This window comes from Micromys minutus, assembly GCF_963924665.1.
Source record: "Micromys minutus genome assembly, chromosome: 7".
Lineage (NCBI taxonomy): Eukaryota > Metazoa > Chordata > Mammalia > Rodentia > Muridae > Micromys > Micromys minutus.
Genome location: NC_137976.1, coordinates 75,660,082 through 75,686,960, shown reverse-complemented (window position 1 = coordinate 75,686,960; position 26,879 = coordinate 75,660,082). Strand labels below are relative to the sequence as shown.

At 40.4% G+C, this 26,879-nt stretch overlaps 1 protein-coding gene across 1 annotated transcript in view; it reads right to left on the bottom strand.

Annotated features, from left to right (window-relative positions):
* The window catches only part of PKP2 (plakophilin 2), a gene marked incomplete at its 5' end in the record, with an annotated part of 67,352 nt that extends 40,684 nt beyond the window's left edge, over window positions 1–26,668 (bottom strand). Inside the window, 4 exons of the mRNA XM_080919398.1 lie at window positions 8,260–8,395; window positions 12,376–12,941; window positions 13,249–13,361; window positions 26,446–26,668. Of these exons, the coding sequence (XP_080775524.1) occupies window positions 8,260–8,395; window positions 12,376–12,941; window positions 13,249–13,361; window positions 26,446–26,668 (1,038 nt within the window). The remainder of the gene's footprint in view (window positions 1–8,259; window positions 8,396–12,375; window positions 12,942–13,248; window positions 13,362–26,445) is intronic.
* Window positions 26,669–26,879: the final 211 nt, after the last annotated feature.

Sequence of the window (26,879 nt, the reverse complement as noted above, 5' to 3'; positions counted from 1 at the left end):
GGTCCTCTGATCTCCACTTCTGTGCCATGATACATGTGTGTAGGCATGCCATATAATAAATGAACATGTAAAAATAGCAAAAGTAGAATTTATGGCAAGAATCTTCCAACCTTATTTTCTTTTGGGTTGATCAGGAAAAAACTAGCAAAACAGAAAAAAAAAAAAAAAAAAAAAAACCAGCATTACAAAATAATCTAAATAGTAAGTTATAATGAAAATAATCATCACAACAAGTTTCTCCTTTCCATTCTGTCTCTGATGTCAACATCGTGTTGAGAGTTTCATATATATCACCTACTTTCTAGCTTGTGCTAACTTTAAGGGAAGTACTTTTGATGAAAAACAGTTACATAAAAAACAAAATGGGGCATACAATGTCTGAATGTTGGGTTGGAGGTTAGGCCAAATCTGGCATCTCAAGAGAGGACTTCTGTGGGTGGTATTGTCTAATATGCCTCTGCCTAAAGCACAAAGTAGACTAAGAATTCAGGGCATTAAAAAAAAAAATTAGGCTAATGCTCATGATACTAGAAGGTGAAAGATTTTAGAACACTCAATCCTAGATGGAATGTTGTCATCAAACCTCTCCACTCAGAGCTCAGGGACCTATGTGGAGGAGGAGGCAGAAAGATTTTAAGAGCGAGATATGGTAGATGACTTCAAGGAAAGTATAATGCAGTCTAATCAGAAATGATGTATATGTAAACTAACAGAGACTATCACAGCATGCACAAGGACTGCACATGTTCAAGTCAAATAGAGTCCCAGCATTGAGAGGAAGACACAGAACCTACAGGATCACACCCTTATGAAGAAGATATCTGCAACTGATATCCACTGACAAATAGTAAATCAACACAATAATTAATAATAAATTGGTCATTAAAGAAATCAAGAAGAAAATAACAAAATCCTAAAAGTGAATTAAAACACAATATACTTATAATGTGTGGTGATTTGAATTAGTGACTCCAAAGGGCCATATACTTCAATGCTTGGTCTCCTGCTGGTGGAACTGTTTGGGAAGGATTAGAAGGTGTGGCTTTGTTGGAGAAGGTGTGTCATGGAGAAGAGGGAGCTTTGCAGATAAGGGTATAAACGCTCAATTACTGCTCCATAACCACGCCTGCTGGCTGCCATGGTCTCTGTCATGATGGTCATCAACTCGCCCTCTGAAAATTAGTTAATTTTCAATAAACTCTCCTTCTGTAAGTTGCTTCGATCATGGTGTTTTGTCACAACGATGTAAAAGTAACTATGATAAAACTTGGTGCCAGGAAACAGGCTATTGCTCTGACAAGCCGGATCGTGCTGTTCTTTAGAGGAATGTGAAAGGTTTGGCAATTCTGGACTTAGAAAGTGGTTGAACTATAAGCAGCTTAATGGGACATCATAGTGGGAGCTTAGAAGACAGTAGTGCTTAGAGCAATGCAGACTATAAAGGCCAAGATCTAGGTGATTCAGAGGAGAAGATATTAGCAACTGGACTAGAAACCATTTTTATAATCTTTCAACAAATAATGTGGTTGCCTTTGGCCCTTTCTAAAAATCTACCTGACACTAAGTTGAAAAGTTTTAGACTAATTTTATTGGTTGAAGAAGTTTCAAAACAGGCTAATACTGACCTTGTTGCAATTAGTGATCACATTTATGAGGGGCTACAATGAAAGAAGCAAAAAGGCTTCCCTTTCTTTTCTTCCTGCAAATGCAATCTCCCAGCTTCATTCCCAGTTCTGTAGCAGACCATATTCTGTGACATTATCTTCTTCTCCGACCCCATCTCATAAAGATCACACAAATCTTTCTCACATCCTTCCCCACTACCCCATCCCTTTGTCTTTGACACCAATTCCCTGGGACCCAATGGCCACACAGGCCAGGCAAACAGGTGGGCAACATTTACTTCCCCTTCTTCCTTTCAAATCCAATCCTCTAGCCTCATCCTTACTTGCAGTGGCCTCTCTTTCCTCTATAGCCCCATTTCCAGGTGACTATTCAGATCCTGGAGGCACACAGTACTTTCCTCCCTCCTGGGAACCGCTCATCCCCACTTACTTCTAGCCCACACACATTCCTAGGTGTCAGTTCCTAATACCTAGAAACAATATCTTACATAAAATCCCCAGTGGCCACACCTACCAGGATCCCAAAAGCATTTCCTACCTGGCACCCCATAGCCACACACTCTACTAAGAACAAAAGAGGGCAACAGAAACCAAACAACAAAGCACCCAGCCAACAAGGATAAGAATAGGTATTACCACCAGGAAGTATAATCTCCCCAAACACAAACGCCTAGACTCCAACATAAAAACACAACAAATTACAGAGACAACAGTGATTATTAGAGGACAGAAACACTGCTACAAGAAGTACAATATCACTAAAGCACAAGACAAGGACTTCAAAAGAGCTTTTATGAATATGAGATGTCCTTAAAAAAGTCATGAATAAATCCATTAAATAAATCTATGAAAACACCAACAGTGGAATGCAGTGAAAAAAATAGGAAAGTGGAAACAAAATCACTAAAGAAAACCTAAACTAAGGGAAAAAAATTCAGGAACTCAAAACAGGAACCTTAGAGGCAAGCCTCACCAGCAGAACATAAGATATTAAAGATAAGACAGAAAAGTGAATACTTCATTCAAGAATGTGTTAAATCTATAAAGCCGCTGGCACAAAACATTCAGGAAATCTGGGAATACAACAAATAGACTAACTACCAATGTTAGGGATAGAGGAAGGCAGGCCAAAATTACAGAGAATATATTAAACAGAATCATAGAATGTTCCTAATCCAAAGAAGAAGATGCCTTTCAAGGTACAAGAAACATACAGAACACCAAAAACACAGAACAAGAAAAGATGGCACATAATAATTAAATGCATGGAGCAAAGAGAGAATGAATATGAAATACTAAAAGGGAAAAAGATCAACAAGCACGACTCTTTATGGAGACTCTAAAAGCCATTCCTGGGGAGATAGTCTACAAATTCTAAGAGACACCAAATTGAAGGATTGATCCTTTCAATAAATGGAGGGAAGAACATTACTTGATAAAAGGAAATTCAAGCAATACCTACCTGCAAACCCAGCCCTATAGTAGGTGCTGGAAGGAAAACATCGGCCAGAAGACTTAACCACATTGAAGAAAACAAGGAATAAATGATATCAAATCAAGAGATGTGAGGGGAAGCCCAGCACCAGAGCATGGGGATAAACTGCACCAACACACTGCCCAGTGGCATCTCTCAACATCAGTTATGTCAGTCCGCCCCAAGAAAGTACACATTAACAAAATAGATTTAAAAATAAAATTTATCCCTCTGCTGCATCCAAGAACAAACAAACCTTAACAATAATGACAGACATCGTATCACAGTACAAGGTTGGAAAAGATATTCCAAGTAAATAAGTAGCAAGCTGGTGCAGTCATTTTAGTATCTAACAAAATAAATTTCAAACCAAAACTGATCAGTAGAGATAGAGAAGAGCTCTTTATACTCGTTAAAGCTTAAAAAAAATCTACCAAGAGGGCACTGTACTTCTTAACATCTATGCAGCAAACACAGGGCACCCAAGTTCACAAAAGAGACATTACTGAAGCTCACATGGCAGAGTGACCAGCACAAGTTGTCTTGTGAGAGTTCAACACCTAGCTTTGACATTACACACTTCACACTTTACAGCCCATCCAGACAAAACATAAACAGAGAAATGCTACAATTGACTAACATTAAACCAAACGGACCTAACAGATATTTACAGAACATTTCGGCAAACACAAAAGAATATACCTTCTTCTCAGCACCTCACAGAGCTTTCTCCAAAATTAACCACATACTCAGACAGAAAACAAATAAAAACAACAGCAACAAGACAGAAATTACACCCTGTACCACATCGAACTGGTACAGAGTAAAGCCAGACAACAACATCCACAGTAATAACAGAAAATTACAAACTCAAAAATTAAGAAATGATAAAGTGTTCCATAAACTTGGGTATGTTATGTATTTGTTTTATTTTAATTCTGAGCACTTTATCATTTCTTTTCTTAATTTTTGAGTGGTTGTAAGTGCCAAGTTTATAGCACTAAGTGCCTACATTAAAAAAGTTGGAGAGAACTCACATTGGTAACATAACAGTACAGCTGAAAGCTTCAGAACAACAACAAAGAAATAACACACAGAAGGAGTAGAAGGAAAGAGACTGAAGCTTAGCAGGGCTGAGATCAATAAAATAGAAACAAACAAACAAAATACAAAAGATCAGTGAGTTGGTGCTTTGTGAACATCAGTTAAGATTTGCAAATCCTTAGCCAAGCTAACTGAAAGGCAGAGAGAAAGTCCAGATTAACAAAATTAGAGACAAAAATAAAAAATGGGGCAATAGTAACAGACAGAAAGGAAATTCAGAGAATCAAAAGGATACTTTAAAAACCCAAACTCCTAACAGGAAAATAAAAAAGAAAAATCATTTTCTTGATATATAACACTGACCAAAGTTAAATCATGACCAGACAAGCAACTTAAATACATCCATACATTCTAGTGAAATAGAAGCTGTAATTAAAAGTTTCTTAACTAAAATTAAAACCAAAAAAACAAATCAAAAACCACCAAAACCCCAAAGCCCCCAGGGTCAAATAGTATCAGAGAAGAATTCTATCAAACTTTTAAAGAAAAATCAAAATCCAATACTACTCAAATTATTCTACAAAATACAAAGAATTTTACAAAATCTAGCCTCGTTCATCTTATGAGTCCACAGTTAACCTGATTCCTTAACCACATAAAGACTCCAAAAAGGAAATTATAGACCAATTTCTTTTATAAACACATGTTTAAAACAATCCTTAATAATAAAATACCTGTAAACCGAATCCAAGAACACATAAAAAAGATAATAAATTGATAAACATAATCCACAATATAAACAAATTGAAAGAGAAAAACACATGATAATCTTTGACATCATTAGGTGCAAAAGAGGCCTAAGACAAAATTGAAAACTCCTTTATGATAAAAGTCCTGAAGAGTTTACAGATATAGGGACCTATCTAAACATATAAAGGCAATTTACGTTTATTTGTTTATTTAGTAATTTTATGTATATGGGTGTTTTGTTTGCATGTATGTCTGTGCATCACTAGCATGCCTAGCACCTGCAGAAGCCAGAAGAAGGTGTCAGATCCCCTGGAACTGGAGAACAGCTATGAGCTACGAAGTGGATGCTAGGAACTGAACCCAGGTACTCTACGAGGACAGTTAGTGCTCTTAACCTTTGAGCCATCTCTCAAGTCTAATAAAGGCAATTTATTATAAGCCCAGAGCCAACACCAACCTAAATATAGAAAAACTGAAAGCGTTTCCACTAAAATCAGGTACAAGACAAGGCTGTGCGCTTTTTCCATGCCTTGTTTATACAGTACTTGAAGTCTTAGAACAATCAGACAACAGAAGGAAATCAAGGTAATACAAAGTGGAAAGGAAGGAGTCAAAGTATTTTTATTTGCAGATGGTATTATAATCTCAAGTGCACTGGCACAGAAAAAGACTTTCTGACTAGAACACCATTAGCGCAGGCACTAAGAACAACAGTTGACAAATGGAAACTGATGAAATTGCAAAGCTTCTATGAGGCAAAGCACACTAGCATTCAAAGAACAGCAGACTACAGAACGGGGAAAAATTTGTACCACCTACACATTCACTAAAGGGCTAATACCCAAAATACACAGAACTTTAGAAAAATGTTATTAAAAAAACAAACTAATTAAAATTGAGGCACAAATCTAAACAGAGAATTCTCAGAAGAGGAAACTCAAACGGCCAGGAAGCATTTGAAGAAATGGTCAACTTCCTTAGTCACCAAAAAAACCAAAATCAAAGCGCTGTTGAGATTTTATCTTACACCTTTCAGAATGACTACGATCATACCGATGCAGTTATGGGGTAAAGGAACACACAGCCATGGCTGGTGGGCATCTAAACTTATATATATAGCCACTGTGAAAATCAGTATGTCAATTCCGAAAGGTGGTAAAACATACAGCTCAAAATCCAATGATACCACTCTTGGGTATTCACCCAAAGATGTTTCATCTCGACACAGAGACATTTGCTCAACCATGTTCATTGCTGCTAAATTCATAATAGCTAGATATTGGAAGTCACCTAGATGTCTATGGACTTTGAAAAAAATTTAGTATAGTTACATTATGGAATATTACTCATTTATTTTAAAAATGACAACTGAAACTTGCAGATGCATGTCTGGAGCTAAAAAGTAAAAGGGCATCCTAAGTGAAGTAACCCAGACTCAGAAAGATTAATATGGTATATATTCACTTATATATGGGTGGTATTGTTAATTCTTTGATAAGGCTACAATCCTTATAAGTACAGAGGTTAGGTACAGGGTAGGAGACTACAAGGGAGAGATGCATCTAGGGGAAATAGGATAAATACAGATGGATGGATGGATGGATGGATGGATGGATGGATGGATGGATGAATGAATGGATGGATGAATGGATGGGGTAGTAGTGGTGGTACTGGAACAATAGAATCAAATTGGGAGCAGTAGAGAAGAGGAAAGGAAAGGAGGGAACATGGGGAAGGACAGCTAAAACTAAGGGCCATTTGAGGGGTCACGTGGAAACCTAATACAGTAGTAACTTCCTAAAATACAAACATAGATAAAGTTGGTCTAAATAGAATTGCCAAATAATAGACAAATGGAGCAAGCTCTAGCTGGACATCTCTCATTACCACATGAAGCACCCAGTGCCAGGAGTGGGTTACATATAACTGCATTTATCTTAGTTAGGGTTCTATTGCTGTGATGAAACCCCATGAGCAACAGCAAGCTGGGGAATAAAAGGTTTCATGTCACAGTTTATTATCAAAAGCAGTGAAAGCAGGAATTCAAGCTGGGCAGGAATCTGAATGTAACAGCTGATGCATATGCCATGGAGGGGTGCTGCTTACTGACTTGCTCTGCATGGTTTGCTCAGCCTGCTTTCTTATAGAATCCTGGACTACCAGCTCAAGAATGGTACTAGCCACATTGGGCTGGGTCCTTCCCCATCAATCACCATTCAAGAAAATGACTTATAGGGTTGCCTATAACCTGGTCATATAAACGCATTTTGTCAGTTGAGATTCCCTGTTCTCAATGACATAAAACTAGCCAGCACAGCATTGTTGGACAAGGGGATTCTATGGGACCCCTCAATCAACTCAAGCTATTGCATACTTGTCACCCTAACTAATTAACAGAAAATTAACAAAACAAAACAAAACAAAACAAAAACCAGAAATATGCTTGACCCAGAGAGTAACAATATTAGAAGGTGTGGCCTTGTTGAAGGAAGTGTGTCACTCTGGAGGCGGCTTGGAGACCCTCCTCCTAGCTGCATGAGGATGTTCAGTCTGTTCCTGGCTTCCTTTGGATGAAGATGTAAAACTCTCAGCTCCTCCTGCACCTGCCTGCCTGGATGCTGTCATGTTCTCGCTTTGATAGTAATGGACCTGTAAGCCAGCCCCAATTAAATATTGTCATTTAGAAGACTTGCATTGGTCATGGTGTCTGCTCACAACAATAAAACCCTAACTAAGATAGTCCCATTACTCAAGACAACCTATATAACTCAGTAAACACAGAGAAGTCTAGCTAGTGCCTACTTAGAACCTTCACCCCTAAGAACCAGTCTTTATGCTACTACAGGGTATTATGCACACTACCAGAGGAGAAAGGAAAACACCAACCCAGCTACAAATCCTGAGATTTATAATATATGCTGGCACAATAGTAGCACAAAGCTTATGGAAGTACCAACCAAGATTTTTATTTGATTTAAGGCCCACTCCATGAGCTGGAACCCACACCTAACACTCTTTGGGTGACCAAGAACCTGAGGCTAGATAGGCTAGTGGAAAATTAAATATTACTGTTCTACTAAAGGAATATAGCAATAAAATGAGTCCTACTGACATTCTACTATACCCATAGGTCAGTGTAGCTCAAGCTCTCCTTAATCCACAGTGTAGGCAAGAATAGACTTGAATTTCTGAATTACAGACCTGTGTCCACACTCTTGTTTGTGCAGTGTTCCAATTTGTATACACTAGGAGGCGCTGTTTCAGCCTTCAGTGAAAGATTTTACATTTACATCAAGGACTTGGTGTGCAAGGTCAATGTACCACTGACACTTTGCTTGATTTAACATGAGCTTAGAAGATACTCACCCTTTTCCGTGCTTCAGATTTTTGGAAGCTCTCATGCTGTATGAAGGTAGCTGCAGCAGAGATCTTGGACACTGGTACATGGTCTGCATCCAGCATATTCACAGCTCGATCCAAGGTCATCTCTATGTCTGCATTCCTAGACAAACAGTCACAGACGAAATAGTGAAAATGCAAACCATGCCCTCTTGATTGCCCAGGAGTGCACCTAGAACATCTGTACTCTAGGTTTTCTTTAGCTTAAGAAACATCAGCCCTGAAAATCAGAAGGTATCAGACTAGTGGCAAAGTATCTCTAGTCTCTGAGGATGTTGTAGAAGAGAGTAACAATGTGTACTAAAAAGAGAAATGCAACTTTCTAAGATAAGGTATGGTATTGTAATTATACAAAAAACAATTACCCCCAGCCCCCAATACAACATTTAAACACAACTTAAAGAAAATCTGTTCATAGAAATTTAAAAGTATTACAACTTTGGGAATTTCACAGCTACAGTAGAAACATCTCCCTAAAAACAAAATAATCATTAGATTTTTCTCAGAGTTGCTCAAACCTGCTATTTTACTTGAAAATACAACAGCAACCAGAAAACCTCAGTTTTGCTTTGGTAAAATCAGTCATGCTGGTGTGACTGTGTGTCAGGCACAGTGATGCCTAATCATCTTTCTAGAAATGCTTTCCCTAACACTTCGACCCCACTCTGCTCTCTGCAACACTTCACTCCGCCACAGTAACAGAGTTCGCCTAGTGCTCAGTGGGCAGCTGGTCCTTCAGTAGTTGATGAAGTCATACATAGTTGAATACAGAGGACATTATGGAGGGCATTGCCTGTAAAACATAACCCCAACTGATTTGCAGAGCAAATTTTAATTTCCGCTGGGAGGTGACTGGGTTAGATACTCTAATATGGACATGGTTACACCTAATTCATTCCAAGTAATACAAACACCCAAGACATCTTGTGAGATTGTTTTCTAACAGATGCTAGCAAGTTCAGTGTGGATAGTCTCTCTTTACCAATTATATGCACAGGTGAGCAGTGAATGTGCATAGGCTGTGACTGCTGTCCCTGTGTGGTGGTAAGCAGGGACGGACATAAGAAACAATGTGATGTTTTGTTGTAATACACTTTCAACATAGAACTTCAGAATATGCCACCTCAAAATATGGAGCTTTGGCTACTGTTGCACTGAAAGGCAATTCATGAGTATGAGGGTATTTAAAGAAATCAGATCACTGGTGTCCTCTACACCAAGAACTATATAATGTTCCCATATTTGAAAAATATAATTCAGAACACAATCGTAATTGGTTAAAAAGAGATGGCAGGCCAGAGCTAGGGTTCAGCTGACATGTACAATGTTCAGTTCTCTGTCCAACCCCCAGTACCAGGTGGCAGCACAAACCTATAATCTCAGTACTTGGGAGGTAGAGGTGGAAAGATCAGAAGTTCAAGGCCATCCTTGGTTGTATGCTAAGTTCAAGGCTAGTGTGGGCTACAAGATAGCACTTCTTGAGGCCCACAGAAGTGTGAATTGAGAGAGGGGTTGGGGAGATAAGTGAGAGATTAGAAAGAACAGTTATTTCCAGGTTCCTGTCTTCTAAACTAGGAACTCAAAAAGTGAGCCTTTCAATGTTCGTCAGTGTAGATCAGCTGAGGTAAGTGTGCTTCCATGGTTTTTATAGCAATACAGACAGACAGACATACCACACACATATCATACAAACTACACAGACACACATACACACACACACTCACATCCAAAATAAGAAACTTAATGAATGTAAATAAGAGATATGACAGGAAGAGCCCAAAATGCTCTTGATCAGAATAAGAACCTTTATAGAAGAACAACCCCTCCAGAAAAAGAAATCCTAGTAATTTTCTGTGTGGAATGCCTGGCTTACTGACTAACATTCCTGCCACAGTTTGCCCAGTCTTTATCTCCTGATACAGCATATGGTTACATCTCCAAAGCCACCAGGCTCTGTAAGTGTTGTTGAAAGATGAAAACTGCCCGACTGTCCAAGGTATAGAGAAAATGCTGCTGTGCACATGACTTATTCCTCTTAGTGGAAAGCTTGGAGTCAAGAGTCTAAGCTGACACAGTAAAGCAGGCCTTCAACTGGGAAGTGACTACAGAAAGAAAGACCCAGGTGAGAGCAGGCAGTGTAAGAGGAGGGAAGATGCCATACACTCAGCACTCCTAAATGATGTCTGCATGACATGCTCAGTGTTAAAAAAAAATCAGTGATAACCAGAGTGACAGTGTGGTCAGCATTCTATTACAAAAGGAAAACTGATTATTCTTCATAAATTATTAATTACAAATAGAAGACAGAAATATAACTGCAAGTTTTTTTCTAACAGGAAACTTACAAAGTCCAAAATAAGACAAAAATATACCCCAAAAAAAAAAAAAAAAAAAAAAAAAAAAAACCTCTTCAATGTTTCAGAATATATCACCTCATAATATGCAGTTTCCATTTTTGACTATGTCAGACTGAAAGGTACTTGGACACCACAGATAGGAAAGCAGTCTTGGTTCTCCCCTGCTACTTAAAGCAGGTCACAAAACTTCACAAAACTACCCTCCTTAAACAAGAGAGGATTAGATTCTTAGCAGTCTAGGCATTAGGCTGAAAGTGACACCTTCTGTTAGCTTTCTGAGACACAGCTCCTGGTCTCTGCTCCATGGCTCCTGCACCTACTCTAAGGGCCTTCCTCTTCTTATATATACACAATTAGTTACTTTCCTTTGTAAAGAATTTTTCTTTGTGTTAAAAAGTAAGGACATGTCATTTCTTATTGTTAAAACAATGAGAATAAACATGATGTGCAGGACATTCAGTGTGACTTCTTTGCTCCAACCTACTGTAGGTCCCAAGTTGCCTGGTGATGTGCTGAAGTTCCACTCTCCTTAGTCTCCTGACCTGATCTAAGTGCACTGCTTTCTACTCTGTAATCATTCCACACAGAGCTGCTGCTTACAATGCACCCTGATTATTTTCTCTGCTCCTCTCTCAGACCCTTACCCCAGGTTTCTCTCCATGGGGCTTTATGGAAGTACTTCACTTGTTGAATTATTCAGCTTTAAGAAGTACAGAAATTTCATTTATAGAAAAAAGTCCATGTAGAATGTTTCACTTTTATTATTTATTTTTATTTTATGCATCGGTGTTTTGCCTGTATGTATATCTGTGTGAAGGTGTCAGAAGCCCTGGAACTGGATAAGGAGAAGCTGTCATGTGGGTGCTGGGAACTGAACTCAGGACCTGTGTAAGAGCAGCCAGTGCACTTAACCACTGAGTCATCTCTCCAGCCCCTCACTTGGTGATTAAATAAAAAAACAAAACCTTTCTTTTTAGTCTGTTTCAGACAAGTGCTTAGTGTCTCCTCTTCCCTTGACACTGTTTCCAACTGCATAAGTGAAAAATTTCCAATCTTCTGGGATAATTAACCCACAGTTTAGTACTTTGTATCACAGTGGAAGTTTGAGATGCATTTAGATATTCCCCAGGAAAATGCACAGATAGGAAAATATAGTAAGAGGGCATAAAAAGGTAAAGTCTGGAAACAGGATCTGGCCAAAGGGAAATGTGAAAGAAAAGTGGGGCAGAAGATGTGGTGTGCAGGTGTGAGGCAAGCAGACAGCAGCGGGAAAGCAGCTGCCATTGCTTACTCACTGGGGGAATGCCTATTTGCCTCTTTCCCAGAAGACACAAAACTCTCCCTTTCGAAATAAGAGTTAATCCCTAGTCTCCAAATTTTGGGAATCTCCAGAAGAGATTACTCTTTGAAATAAAATTAAATATTCTATTAAAATTACACTGTCCATGAAAACAATATTCTGACCCAACTATGGCTAGTGATTGTAGGATTTAAGTAACAAAAGGATCCAGATAGCAAAAAGTCGTTATTTCATCTTCGTCTTCTTTCACTCCTTCCTTTCTCTTTCAGAATAAATTTTAGTGTCTTGTGTGCACCTGCCTCACTCTTAAGAGTGCTGAGAATACAGGGATGAGTTGGACATTAGCAAAAAGCTAGAAGACTGGGTCAAAAGGTAAGTTAATACATAAACACAATATAAAACTGTGAGGCAGTTCTCGAGGCTCACCCGAGCTGGGCGTCAGAGAAGGTGTTTCCATGCGCATCCCTGCTGCCCACCGCAGCCTGGCCTGCGGTGGGCAGCATGATTCCTGGCTCCCTCAGGGTGCTACGGACTGAACTTCGGGGCCAGGAGGAGCGTGCAGCTCTGCTCTGCGTGCCCTGAAGCCGAGCCTGGCTTACTCGCATGGTGGTCTCTTCCAGCAGGCTGCCCGCGCTGTGGCTGGTGCCAGGAGGGCGGGTGGGCATCGCGGGGTTGAGCGGGCCACTGTCGAAGACAGCATCGCTGAGTGAGCCACACCCGGTTGGCCTGCGGGCTGTGCCAGCCTGGCGCAGGCCCAGGATCTCTGAGCGAGCATAGTGTGGCAGGGTAAGGCGCCCGCCAGGCACCACGTGGCTCCGCCAAGCATACTGGTATTCGCTGTGCCCGTACTGGGCCCTCTCTGGGCTGCTATCCGGGGAAATCTCAAGTCTCCTCAGAGGCTGTCTCCAGGATCTCTCCTCAACTGACTTCTGGGAACTGTATTGTGCTGTCCCTCTCCCCCATCGACTTCCATAAGTGGCAGGCACTCCAGGCTGTGTGAGAGAAATAAAACTTAAATGAAGTATAATGGCTGACTTTGGGATTACAATCTAACATGTCCATTTCTTTTAATAAAATGGAAGTCAGTACCTCTGAATTACCCTGAGTCATATTTACTTGTTCTAGAATTTAATATTGTTCAAAATTTTTAACTTTGAAGCCCCAGTTTCCATAATGTTTACACAAATTTTCTCAAAAACTGGGAAAGGAGACCGCTTGAGACAGAGTACCCTCTCCACAAAAAGTCTGAAATTGTTTTCCTGATAATATGATCAGAGGTTATGTTCTCTGATGTCCCACCTTAAACATGTCATAGTCCCTAGTGACAGGTGACTGCCTTCCAAAAACGTCATTCTCGGCCAAGTGCAGCTTGTAGACATACTCAGGAACGCTGCTGGTTCGATGAAGGTTCCCTGAAATTAAAAAATCATTAAGGTAATTTAGAATACAAATGTATCAATCAACAATTATCAGATGCATGACAAAAATTTAAGTTTATATCTAAGTTTTTAAAACACTGGTTGAATGAGAACAGGAACTGAGAAAATTCAAGAAATCATCAGATCCTTGTACAAAAGAAATCATCAGATCCTTGTACAAAAGCCTATATTCAACAAAACTGGAAAATCTAGAGGAAATAGACAAATTTCTAGATAAATACCAGGTACCAAAGTTAAATCAGGATCACATAAACCATCTAAACAGTCCCATAACACCTAAAGAAATAGAAGCAGTAATCAAAAGCCTCCCAAGACCAAAAAAAAAAAAAAAAAAAAAAAGAAAAGAAAGAAAAAAGAAAAAAAAAAAAAATCCCAGGACCAGATGGATTTAGTACAGAATTCTATCAGACTTTCAAAGAAGACCTAATACCAATATTCTCCAAACTATTCCACAAAATAGAAAGGAACACTACCCAATTCCTTTTATAAAGCCACAATTACTCTCACACCTAAACCACACAAAGACCCTAAAAATAAAGAAAACTTCAGACCAACTTCCCTAATGAATATTGATGCAGAAATACTCAACAAAATCCTTGCAAACCGAATCCAAGAACACATCAAAATAATCATTCACCATGATCAAGTACGCTTCATCCCAGAGATGTAGGAATGGTTTAATATATGGAAATCCATCAATGTAATCCACCATATAAACAAAGTCAAAGAAAAAAAAAACACATAATCATATCACTAGATGTTGAGAAAGCACTTGACAGAATTTAGCACCCCTTCATGTTAAAAGTTTTGAAAAGATCGGGAATTTAAGGCCCATACCTAAACATAATAAAAGCAGTATACAGCAAACCAATAGCCAACATCAAACTAAATGGTGACAAACTTGAAGCAGTCCCACTAAAATCAGGGACCAGACAAGGCTGCCCACTCTCCTCTACCTATTCAACATAGTACTGAAAGTCCTAGACAGATTAATTAAACAGCAAAAGGAAGTGAAAGGGATAGAAGTCAGAAAGGAAAAAGTCAAAATATCACTATTTGCTGATGAAATGATAGTATACTTAAGTGACCCCAAAAATTCCACCAGAGAACTTTACAGCTGATAAACAACTTCAGCAAAGTGGGTGGATATAAAATTAACTCAAACAAATCAGTAGCCTTCCTCTACTCAAAGGACAAATATGTTGAGAAAGAAATTAGATAATCAACACCCTTCACAATAGTCACAAAGAATATAAAAAACCTTGGTGTGACCCTAACTAAGCAAGTGAAAGATCTGTATGACAAGAACTTAAAATCTCTGAATAGGGAAATTGAGGAAGATCTCAGAAGATGGAAAGATCTCCCATGCACATGGATTGGAAGGATCAATATGGTAAAAATGGCCATCTTGCCAAAAGCATTTTATAGATGCAATGCAATCCCCATCAAAATTCCAATTAAATTCTTTAGAGAGTTGGAAAGAGCAATGTGCAAATTCATCTGGAATAACAAAAAACCTAGGATAGGAAAAATTATTCTCAACAATAAAAAAACTTCTGGGAGAATCACCATTCCTGACCTCAAGCTATATTACAAGGCAATTGTGCTAAAAACTGCATGGTACTGGTACAGAGATAGGCACGTGGATCAATGAAATAGAATAGAAGACCCAGAAATGAGCCCTCACATATATGGTCTCCTGATTTTTGACAAAAGAGCTAAAAACATTCAATGGAAAAAAAAACAGCCTCTACAACAAATGGTCTTGGTTCAACTGGCAGTCAGCATGCAGAAGAATGCAAATAGATCCTTTCTTATCTCCTTGTACAAAGTTCAAATGCAAGTGGATCAAAGATCTCCACATAAAACCAGGTACACTAAAATTATTAGAAGAGAAAGTAGGGAAAACCTTAGAACACATAGGCACAGGGAAATTTTTCCTGAACAGAACACCAATGGCTTATGCTCTAAGATCAAGAATGGACAAATGGGACGTCATAAAATTGCAAAGTTTTTATAAGGCTAAGAACACTGTCAAGACAAAAAAAAAAAAAAAAAGGCAGCCAACAGATTGGGAATGGATTTTTACCAATCCAATATCTGATAAAGGGCTAATATCCAAAATATACAAAGAAGTCAACAATACTATTAAAAATGGGGTACAGAGCTAAACAAAAAAATTCTCAACTGAGGAATGCCGAATTGCTGAGAAGCACCTAAGGAAATGCTCAACATCCGAAGTCATCAGGAAAATGCAAATCAAAACAACCCTGAGATCTACCTCACACCAGTCAGAATGGCTAAGATCAAGAACTCAGGTGACAGCAGATGCTGGCAAGGATGTAGAGAAAGGAACACTCCTCCACTGCTGGTGGGGTTGTAAGCTGGTAGAACCACTCTGGAAATCAGTCTGGGAGTTCCTCAAAAATTGGACATTAGTAGTACCTGAGGACCCAGCTATTCCACTCCTGGGCATATACCCCAAAGATACTCCAACATATAACAAGGACACATGCTCCATCATGTTCATAGCAGCCTTATTTATAATAGTCAGAAGCTGGAAAGAACCCAGATGTCCTTCAACAGAGGGATGGATACAGAAAATGTGGTACATTTTACTACTCTGCTATTGGAAACAATTACTTAATAAAATTCCTAGGCAAATGGATGGAACTAGAGAATGCCCTCCTTGGTGAGGTAACCCAGTCACAAAAGAACACATATGATATGCAGTCACTGATAATTGGGTACTAGCGCCCAGAAAGCTCTGAATACCCAAGAAACAATTCACAGACCTTATGAAGCTCAAAAAGAAGGAAGGCCAGAATGCAGATGCCTCAGTCCTTCTTAGAAGGGAGCACAAAACACTCATGGGAGGAGGTACAGGATCATGTGAAAGAGCAGGGATTGAAGAGGGGATCATTCAGAGGCTGCCTCACCCGGGGATCCACCCCATATGCTGTCACCACACCCAAGCACTATTGCTGATGCCAAGAAGTACTTACTGGCAGGAATCAGATAGAGATGCCTCCTCAATGGCTCTGCCAAAGTCATACAGATACAGCTGAGCATGCTTGCAGCTAACCATTGGACTACACACGGGGACCCCAATGAAGGTGCTAAAAAAAGGACTGAAGGAGCTGAAAGGGATTGCAATGTCATGGGAAGAACAACATTATCAATCATCCAAACCCTCTACAACTCCCATGGTCTAAATAAAACATGAACCATTGGGCACACAATGAGAGACTTTTTGATCCAGTTGCATTTGTAGCTGAAGACAGCAGTGTCTGGCATCAATGTGAGAAGAGGCCTTTGGTCTAGGGAGGGCACATTTTCCCAATGTAGGGCAATGTCAAGGCAATGGGGTGGAGAGGGTGAGTACACCTTCGTTACAAGTGGAGGGGGAGGGGGATGGGAGTGAGGTGGGGGAAGGGGATAACATTTCAAATGTAAATACAGAGAGTATCTAAAAAACAAAACAAACAAACAAAATGCTAGATAAAAGTTGTCTTTTGGAAAAGACAAATGTGATCAGAGTTTATCAAGACATTTACTGGGTGTTTCCAAGTGCCAGGGGGTGTTTGCCAGTAATCCTGAAATCTCTCTTTCTGAGTTGCAGACAGCGTGAATGAAATTATGAAAGTTATAAAAACCAACCAAACAGAAAACAAAATCGGGAACAAAAGAGAACAAGAAACAATGGAAAGTCCAAGGCCAACACAGGCAAGAGGCTTTAGGAAAGGCCAGTGCTGCTGCTGAGCTGACGGGTACTGGGGAACCAGGGTGGTTCTGTCCCAGGAAGTGCTGTTTCTCAGGTCAGAGGTAAGTTGTGCTCCCAGGGTAGGAGCTCTGGAATTTTTTGCTGTTCAGAAGTGGAAGGCAATATAAACATTCAAACACTAGATAAGGGAGCTCGTGTAAACAAGATGGTGGGGCCAGTGTAGTCACAGACACCACCAAGCAGTCTAAAGCTAGGCTAAGGTGTAGACATTCTAAAAACCTAACCTCTCTTCTATGAGACTGTGCTTGTGAAATCAGGATACCAGTGGATTCCACAAACACTTCAGGGGAAAGCCAGGCCCTGTGCTCAGTGATGCATGCACGTCTCATACACTCAATTACTCATCTCTGAGAAACGTGGGGTAGAAGACAGTTCTGGCCTTGTTTCTCCAGTCTCTTTAGTCTTCTTTTTGTATGTTTTCTAATATCTTAAATGGGGGAAAAAAGACTTTTAAAGCTGAGGCAATGTCTTTTTTTATCCTTTATTCTTGTCCTGCAGCTTTTCTTTCACACAAGTAAGGAAGGACACTGACCTGTCCTGTGAGCCACAAGAGGGATGCTGAGAACAGAATACAACACAGTCCCTCTCAACATGAGGGAATTTCCTAACAAAGAGTCTCAATGTTTACATTTCAAGGGACTAATAATTATTCACAAATTACTTGGAGGGAGAATGAAGACTGTTGTTACCAGAAAGTTAAACAGTTTGAATTATGCTTGCACATGAGTCCCTACTTCTGATGACAATCAAGCATTTCTGTCTGCTTCCTGAGGAGAGGCACCTGTGGGCTTATACCTGTCACTTGAGACGTTGAAATATTGAGGCCTGGAAAGGGTGAGGAGCTTCTGACTCAAATTCATTGAAGCTGCTTGCAGTTGAAGGAAGGACCCAGTACAATTAGCAACTCAATAAAAGACTTTCTCTTCCCAGCTAGCATCCCTCAGTTGCCTAGGAATCTCAGCAGAACTCCATTGGCAGGCAAAGGACATGATAAATGCCATATGCAGCCCTGCTGGCTTCTGGTTTTACGTTATCATATTAGAATCTCTGGAGACTCCTATGGTGGTTAGTTATAAAGGAGAGGCCATCTTTGTGAGATCATACCTTCAGGGCGCCACTAGAAAAGGCACAAGCGAGTAATGCTGTATTACCCTCAACTTCCCCTGTGGGGGCCTGCACCCACACAGGTGTGTCTCACTGGCCATCTCTGTGGCATGTTACTTCCATGCTAGCACCTTGCTTTCCATCTTAACCTTAATTCTCAGGCTAATATTAAAATATTTTTGAACATAAAATCTCTAACTTTATTTCGCATCTGCTATGTCAAAATTTCTGTTTTGTGTTCAAGCCACAAATGCTGTGTGCCTTGTAGGGAGGTCCCTAAATGATCAAGGGAACTTCTCCAGCTGCTGTGTCTCAGTGCCCCTAGCACTGAATGAAGGAAAGGAATTTCTTCAGTTTAGAAGAGGTGTTTTATTTTACATGTACTTTATGCTTATGGCAACTAGTAAGATTTCAGTGCATACTATCAAACCTTTAAAAAAATCAAGTACTGACAAAAATATATTCATATAGTTTTATGCCAAAATGCTCTTAAAAATCTGTACATGTATCTCTCTTTTTTTTAACAAAGTTGTAAGAAAAAGAAAAAAAAAAAGGAAAAAAAAGAGGTCTTAAGGATACTCTCAAGGGCACGGCTCCTGCCTAAGCTAGCTCTTCCCCCTTACTCCCTGGTCCAGCCACAGTGTGGACAGCTGTAGAAGTAAAGGTTATGCTGGCACGGGATTGCGGACTCACTGTATAGACATGAGGTAACACAAAAGACTTTGAGCCTTAAAGGCCTGGGGGAGGTAAAATGAAGAAAGATTATATCCCTATCTCCAGAGAAACAGAAGCTCCCTATAGAGTTTGTACAGGTAAGTAAGTATTAATTAGCTGATAAGAAACCAGATGTTTTCCTTACTATTCTATTGGTGATTAAAGAGACACCATGTCTAAGACAGTTTATTTTAAAAAGCATTCAATTAATGGTTTTCTTACAGTGTCAGGGGGTAAGTCCACAATCATGGCGAGAAGCATGGTGACAGGTAGGCAGGCATGGAACTGGAGAAACAGCTGACACTTGCATCTTATCCATATGACAGAAGCTGAGAGAAAGGAGACTGTCCTGGTGTGGGAGTTTGACACTTTAAAGCCCACCTCTGATGACACACCTCCTTTAACAGGCCACACCTCCTAACCCTTCCCAAACACTTCCAACAACTAGGGACTAAGCATTCAAATATGAACCCATGAAGGCCATTCTCATTCAAACAACATCAGATTTACTGTTTGTTTCGTATTGTTTTCCAAAGAGGTGAGTACGGTAAATAGGCTATTGGGGAGGCTGAGGTAGGAGGAACATTTGAACTAATGACTTCAAGATAGAACAATATGAGACTGCGTTAAAACAACATCCCAATAAAAATGACAAAAACTACAGTTTATTCATTTGAGCTTCAAGCAATGGTCTAAAATCAGCAATAAATTATCAGACTGCTGCCCAGTGTCATCACTGTTTCTATCTGACACCCACCACCTGGAGTGGTTTTGTGGTGCTTTTTGGAACCATGGCTATTAAGACTGACTTGGAATCCTAGCTGTCTGATTATTGTGGCTGCATTTTTTTTAAGACTCCAGAGAGAGATGGTATGGCACTGGGCATGATGGCATGTGTCTATAGGTTAAATTGGGAAGATTACTAGAGTCCCGAATTTATAATTCATCCTGGCTCATTGAGAAAATCTCACTTCACAGGAAAAGAATAATCATTGTCCAGATACCACCAGTTTGAAGATGGGAGTAGCCGTTGCTGAACTGTTCCTGAATGGCCCTTAGGAAAAAGAAACAAGAAGCATGCCAGGCATGGTGGCATGTCAGTAATCCAAGCATTTCTCAGGTTGATGCAAAGGCAGGCGGATGTGTGAGTTTAGGCTAACCTCTCTACACAGACTGAGTTCCTGGCCAGCTATCACAAAAGGCTGAAAACAAAAACCACAATCAATTATTTTATTGCCAAGTTGAATGCATTCCTGTGTTGATGTGTTGCAAAAGTTCCAGCTGCTCAGACACAAGGGCATCTACTAGAGCCTCAGGGTTGGAGGCCGTCCTGTGTGAAATGCCAAGAGTCCACTGAAACTTTCAGGTCAAAAAACAAACAATTACAATTCTTCAATATGTATTTTTTTTTAATGAAGAATCTCAACCCATTTTATCTCTCAGCTTTTCATTGGCTGGGGCCAAACTTCTCACTTTACTAAGCAGAACTGCTCTTTCTTCTTTAAATATTCCTTGCAAGCCAAATGCATTTCTGCAGGAAATTTGCATTTTTATGTTTCTTTCTAGCTAAAACCTTCTATGATTTACAATTATCAAATTCTTTAAGTAACACTTAAAATCCCCACTTCCAGAGGAATGGGGGAAAGCCACCTACACAACTGAACTGAGTTAGCCAGGCAGAGAGAAAGGGGAGTGGGGGAGGAGAGGTGTGGGAATAACAAGATAAACCGTGTGTGTTTGCTGAGGACATGGTGGTGACAGGAAGAAATGAGCGTGACAAGTTGCAGGCATGATATCACAGAGAACTTGGAATGCCAGGAGGAAAACAGATCCTACTCCTGTGCATGGCAGCCAAAACCCAAAGGCATTTCAGAGACCACAGAGAATTTAGAATCTTCACTTAGTAGCTGCATGGAAAATAGAGGAGGCCAGATCAGAGCAGCAAGAGGTTCTTATCACAAAGTGGACTTTTCCTCCTCTACACAAAGAATCATATCTCATGCTCCACTTCTCAGAGGGTCCTGCAGCAGCCCCTGCCAGGTTAAATGTCCATTAGCAGTGTCACTCAGATATCAGAAATAGCCTCCTTAACAGATTTGGTCCATGCCGTCTCACGGGTTGCCAGGCCTGTGCATCTGGGCAGTGATGTCAGCAGGCACGTGTGTCCCAGGCTTAGGTGGATGGCAGGTACTCAGACATCATCCCTCCTCTGTGTTTCTAGGTACATTGTGAAGAAAGAAAACTGTTTTCTACAAAATGTAGAGAACTCTCACTGAGGAATCAGAAGAAGAAAAAAAAACTGACATTTTTGGCCAGGTTGAGTCTATATTTAGATAATGTGTATTCGTTGATTTCTTATCTGTGTGACTTGTACATATACCTTTGGTCTTTTTTTACTCTATAATGAATTTGTTTTACCTATCAAGAAAAATGTTCATTTGTCTCTATTCTTTTATTTCAAAACAAAACAAAACAAACAAACAAACAAGCAAGAAAATGGCAATCTGAGACTGAAGAGATGGCTTCATGGGTTAGAAGAGCTGTTCTTGCAGAAAACTCAGATCTGATTACCAGTAGCCACAGGGTAGTGCACGAGTTTTTTAGAGAATCTAATGCCCCCCCCCCCCTTCGGCCTCTGTGGATGCTGCGTGCATATGGTGCAAGACTTTCATGCATGAAAAACACGCAGAGCATAAAACAAATAAGAATGTAAAAAGTTTTACCATCTTACAATATTCAGTAAATTGATGTGATTCTAAGTTTAAACTAATCAGTAAGCTTCTAACATGCAATGTTTTTTCTTTGAAATTCTGAAAATGATAAAATTATAGAATTTGTATATTATTGCTTGGATCAACTAACATTATGATAGTTAAAGCTTTATTTCAGTAAATACGTGCAGTCCTTCGGCGGTAACAGTGTACTGTCTTTTTAAATGCTGCAGACTATTTTTAAATACTTTTATTTAGGCCTACATACTAAGCTATCAATATGACCTTTAAAAACTTAAATATATACTTCCAAGCCCCAAATCCAATGTATAAAAGATATACAGTAGGTTTTTTTTAATGTTTCTCTTATAGTCATCAGACTTCCCAACCACTAAATTATTTCACTGTTACTTCGTAACTGTGATTTTGCTACTGTTATGAATCATAATGTAAATATCTAGTATGTAGGATAATCTGCTATGCAGCCTCCAAGGCGGTCACAACCCACAGGCTGAGAACTGCTATTCTGTTATAAAGGAAACCTTACACACTGTTTATTCTTAATTTAGTGAACTGAAGGGAATGGGTTACTTTGGCACAAAGATTAAAACATATCTTAAATCATGCTCTCTATATCCAGTCTTACTGATGATACTTAGTGTCTCCTTCCCAAAAAGGAGCATGGGGCTTGTATGTAAATACATATTTTTAGATATACACACAAAATAGAGGTCTGCATTTATCTCAGAATTAAATAATTTGAGTATCTTGAAGATCATCTGAGTGGGAAACAAACACTCTCATTGTAGATCACATTAATAAAATCTGGCATTCAAGTCACATATTTCTTTTTAAGTTCTATATCAATATCAATGTTGAACAATATGAAGAAAAAAATAAAACAAGCCTTATTTTAATACATGAGAAAAAAGTTTTAAAGTTGATATACAAAAGGATACCGTAAGAGAAGGCAACAATGAGTCACAAACAGCTAGACTAATCAGTTCTAAAGATGGCCTTCTGTTCCCATGACAACAGCACACTAGCCCAGGGCAACTCTGACATCAGCCAGGTCTTTTCCTTAAGGTAATTCCTACTCTAAAGGACAATGCCTTAATCAAATCCTGTGACCCAACACTTTTGGTTTCTCACAGTTCCTCTGACTCTGCAGCGAGCCTTCTAACCACTATCCCACGCACAGAAGGATGTGTTCTTCCCACTTGAGAAGTTTGTTCTTTCTAACCTTCATTTTGTTGGTATTCTATTTTGACAGAGTATAATCAGAAGTTTATAAAAACAAAACTCTCGCATAAAAAAATGTACTTTCCCAGATCTGAATGAAAGTGTACTATGGGATACCACAGACGTCACTGCACCCTGAGGTCTGAATGAGCTCAGCGGTCACAGGCTTCTCCCTCCTGTTCCCTTCCACCTACAGACTACCCTCTCCATCAAGAGTGACTCACATATGGAATGCCCTTTAGCAAAGGAGTCTTCCAATGCAAAGCTTTATGCTATTTTATCTTCAGTTAGCTTAGCATTCTTTTACATTAAAATTGAATTTCTAGTCTAGGTAAAAATCATTAAAAGCTTTTATTTTACTTCTCTGAAAGGACAAATCTCTTACTGGCAACTATAAATGACAATTATGAAATAATTTCTCTTTGTAGCAGGACTTGTTAACTGCCTTTGTGTTACAAACTGGGTTTTATGCTGTAGACTAGGCTTGTCCTAAATTCACAGCCATCCTCCTGCCCCAGTCACCTAAGTACTGGGATTACAGGCATGAGCCACTATACTTGAAGATCAGAATAAATTTGTAGTCCTCTCTCCAGAACCCACTCTAATCCCCACATTGATAGTAGCTTCATCAGTAAATTATGTTAGTAACAAGCATGGTTGAAGCATTTATGGTAGATCTCCAAAGACCTTGTAAAATGAATTGTCATATAGTTCACTGTGCATTCAAAGCATTATATACTGCAATTTCTTCCTATTTGGGCACTTGAGAAAAAGACAATGGAATAAGTAAAACAATGTTTTATAGTATAATAATTTTTGCTATCTTCCTTTAACACTTTTAAATGTTCCATTCTGACTTTTGTAAGACTTTAAAATATTCAGCAGTTTAAAATGATACCAAAGCCAGTGAGTGGCTTACAGTGGACACACACAGGATAAGACAGACGTGGAGGTTGTAAGCGCCTTACAAGGTATTAACCACAAATCTTTCAGCAGACTGTCTGCTGCCTCATCCTTTCTGGTATGTCAACAATCCAGAATTCTCCAGGACACTGGGGCTAAGGGCAGTAACATCAGGGTCAGTCTTTCCAGGTCAGCACTGTTTCAGCACTGAAGAGTTTCCGCACTACAGACAGGACACGGATGTAAGGAAAATATAAAAGCAATGCAGCGACCCAGAGTCCGGAAAGTTTTCAAAGTGCTCAATTAAACGGGGGGCAGGGGAGGGTCACTTTATGCTGCTGGTTCCCTGTAGCTGAGTTCTTTTCAGAATAGGGGTCTGATGCCTTACCCTCACCGAAGCTGCACTTCTGCAGACCCTGCCAAAGAGCTCTGTTGTAATCAAAAATAGCTCAGCGTTTTATCCCCTTAATTGGAAGAACCACTCAACTGAACAGAGCACCAAGGTTGTGCCTTTGTTCTCCCATGTCAACTTGGCTACAATATTCATGGTCACCTCTTCTACAGTAACACATCCCCAGCTACTTTCCCTGCACAATCCTAAAAAATGTCTGAGATTTAAAAATCCTAGTTTCAGAGTGTGGGGCTGGGGAGCTAATATCACAGTTCCTTCAAACAAACTTTCAAAATTCTCTTTGGCTGGGAGAACTTAGCATTTTAACACTCTGTGATACCCTTGCTGTTCTCTGGGTACTTAGGGCTTTTGATTCAGGACTGCATTTCCTTGGGTCTAAACTTCTTGTCACAAAGCACACCAAAATTGGGTTTAATTCAGCACCTGAATAATGCCCCTTGAAAAAGAACACATTCAGTGGAGAGGAGACACCAATATTGTGGGGCTTGGACCATCCTCATACAACCGTTGACTGCCTCCCACTTGAAGCAGCACCTCATCTAGCTCATATACCTTTCCAATTCCATAGGTGCTTAGCAAAGATCCCTCTTCGTTCTGCCCACACTGGACCCCCCACTCCACTGTTTACTAGTCGATGCCTGCTTGTTCTTCTGAGTTGGCTACCCTTACATGATAAGAAAGGAGGCTCTTTAGTTCCAGGTTAGCATTGGGCATGAGGTTGCTCACACTGCAGGAAGAAATGGCAGGACTAGCCAGTACTAGCCAGGCACTGACTGACTTGAGTCATCCTGGAGTCCTTTGCCACATTCCTAACCCTGAATTTTGTTTTTTCTTCTCACCAGGGACTAGGGCAGTTCTTTCTTATGTAAACCTTCCCATCCTCTTAGTTTTTCTTGGAGGAAAAGGAGTCCTTACTGGGAAGCTTAGTTTCAGGTAATCTCATTTTGTGTTAGTAATCAAACACTTAATGCCATAAATAACGATTGGTTTAAAACACCACATTCTGGCTTTTATATACCACCACTGCCTCTTTCTATCTGGGATCTTGACTTATTTATTTGCTCAGTTTTCTTGTCTCTAAGCTTGGATCTACAGAAAACCTAGGTGGTTCATGTCTTTAATCCTAGCACACGGGAGGCAGAGACAGGAAGTTGGAAGCCATATCTTAAAATCTTATCTATATCTACATATATAGAAAGAGAAAAAAGAGTTCATTTTAAAAAGATACTGTAAAGTGTGAACCACATAGCATAATTAGGGACATTATAGGCACTCGGTTACATGAGCTCAGAATCATCAAACACCTCTTTACTTTTCAAGTATGCAAACATCAACTGCCTTAACCTTTAGACAAACTAAAAAGAGTACAGTCTGCTGAACTCTGCTACTTGAAATCGACACGCTGGCACGGAACCATTCTTCTTATTCTTAACAGTAACCACTTTTGCCAGAGCTTCCGATGATTTTTTTCTGATCAACCACACTTTTGCCAACTAGTCTGTGTGTTGGGGGAGGGGTGGTTTTTCTTTTTTTTTTTTTTTTTTTTTTTTTAATGAGGGCGGTTCTGCACCCAAGCATCTGTTGGTGCTGGTGTGTGGGTGTGAGGTGGGCAGGCGGGGCTACCTCCAGCCTGGTCAAAGTCTCCTTCCTCCTTCTTCTCAGGGTGTTGGGGTTGCTCCCAGGCCCAAAGCCTACCTGCTCAGTTTGTTCAGTCGCAGATCAAATATTCACTGCAGATACTTAGTGGAACACTCCTAAATATTTGGGCGAGGTAACCTCAATTTAGAGGATGAAGGAGCCGCGGGGCTTTCAAGGTTTCTTTCTAAACATATTTATGGAGAGTCGTAAATTCTAAAACATCTAAATAAAAACCAAAAGCGCTTTTTTTCCCCAGAAGAACACTTCCACATACCAAACAAAGTCTGCATAAAATTTCAAAGTGCTTTTAGAATCTCGGCCGGATCTCGGAGCAAGCGGTGAAGGGTGAAATCGATCGTATTCGTTAATGTAGACAATTGTGTAATTAAGATACGAATAAGCTAGACCTGAACTAAAGGTAGGGGAGGAAACGTGTTCGAAAGCGACCAACCACGAGTTCGAAAGGGGAAGGTGAGCAACAGGTGGGCGGGCGGACACAGGTTCGCACCGCAGAGCGGCGACTAGCACAGTAGGTGGGGCTCGACTCACCGCCGACCGCGGAGCTCCGGCCCCGGCGGGCCAGGGTCTGCTGCACCTGCTCCTGGATCCGCTGGCTCCGGGCTGTCGGGTCGCTGCGGCCGCTGCTGCTCGCCAGCCTCAACCTGGCCTCGGAGGGCAAGGCCAGGCTGGAGCTATCCAAGTGACCCAGGATCTGCTGGCCCAGCACGGTCCGGATGTAGCCACACTCGGCCAGTGAGCCGGGGACGGCCATGGTGCCGGCGCGGTGACTAGGGAGGGACTGCCGGGACAAGCCCGCAGAGCCGCAGAGGCGTGGGGATCGGCCGCAAACCCCGCCCCGCCGAAAGACCCGCCCAGCCCCGCCCCGCAGGGACCCAGGCCCGCAGGGGACAGGGGCGTGGCTCCTGCAAAGTCCGAGCTCAGACCCTGGGCAAGCACGTCCTCTAAGGCCCCAGGACACGGCT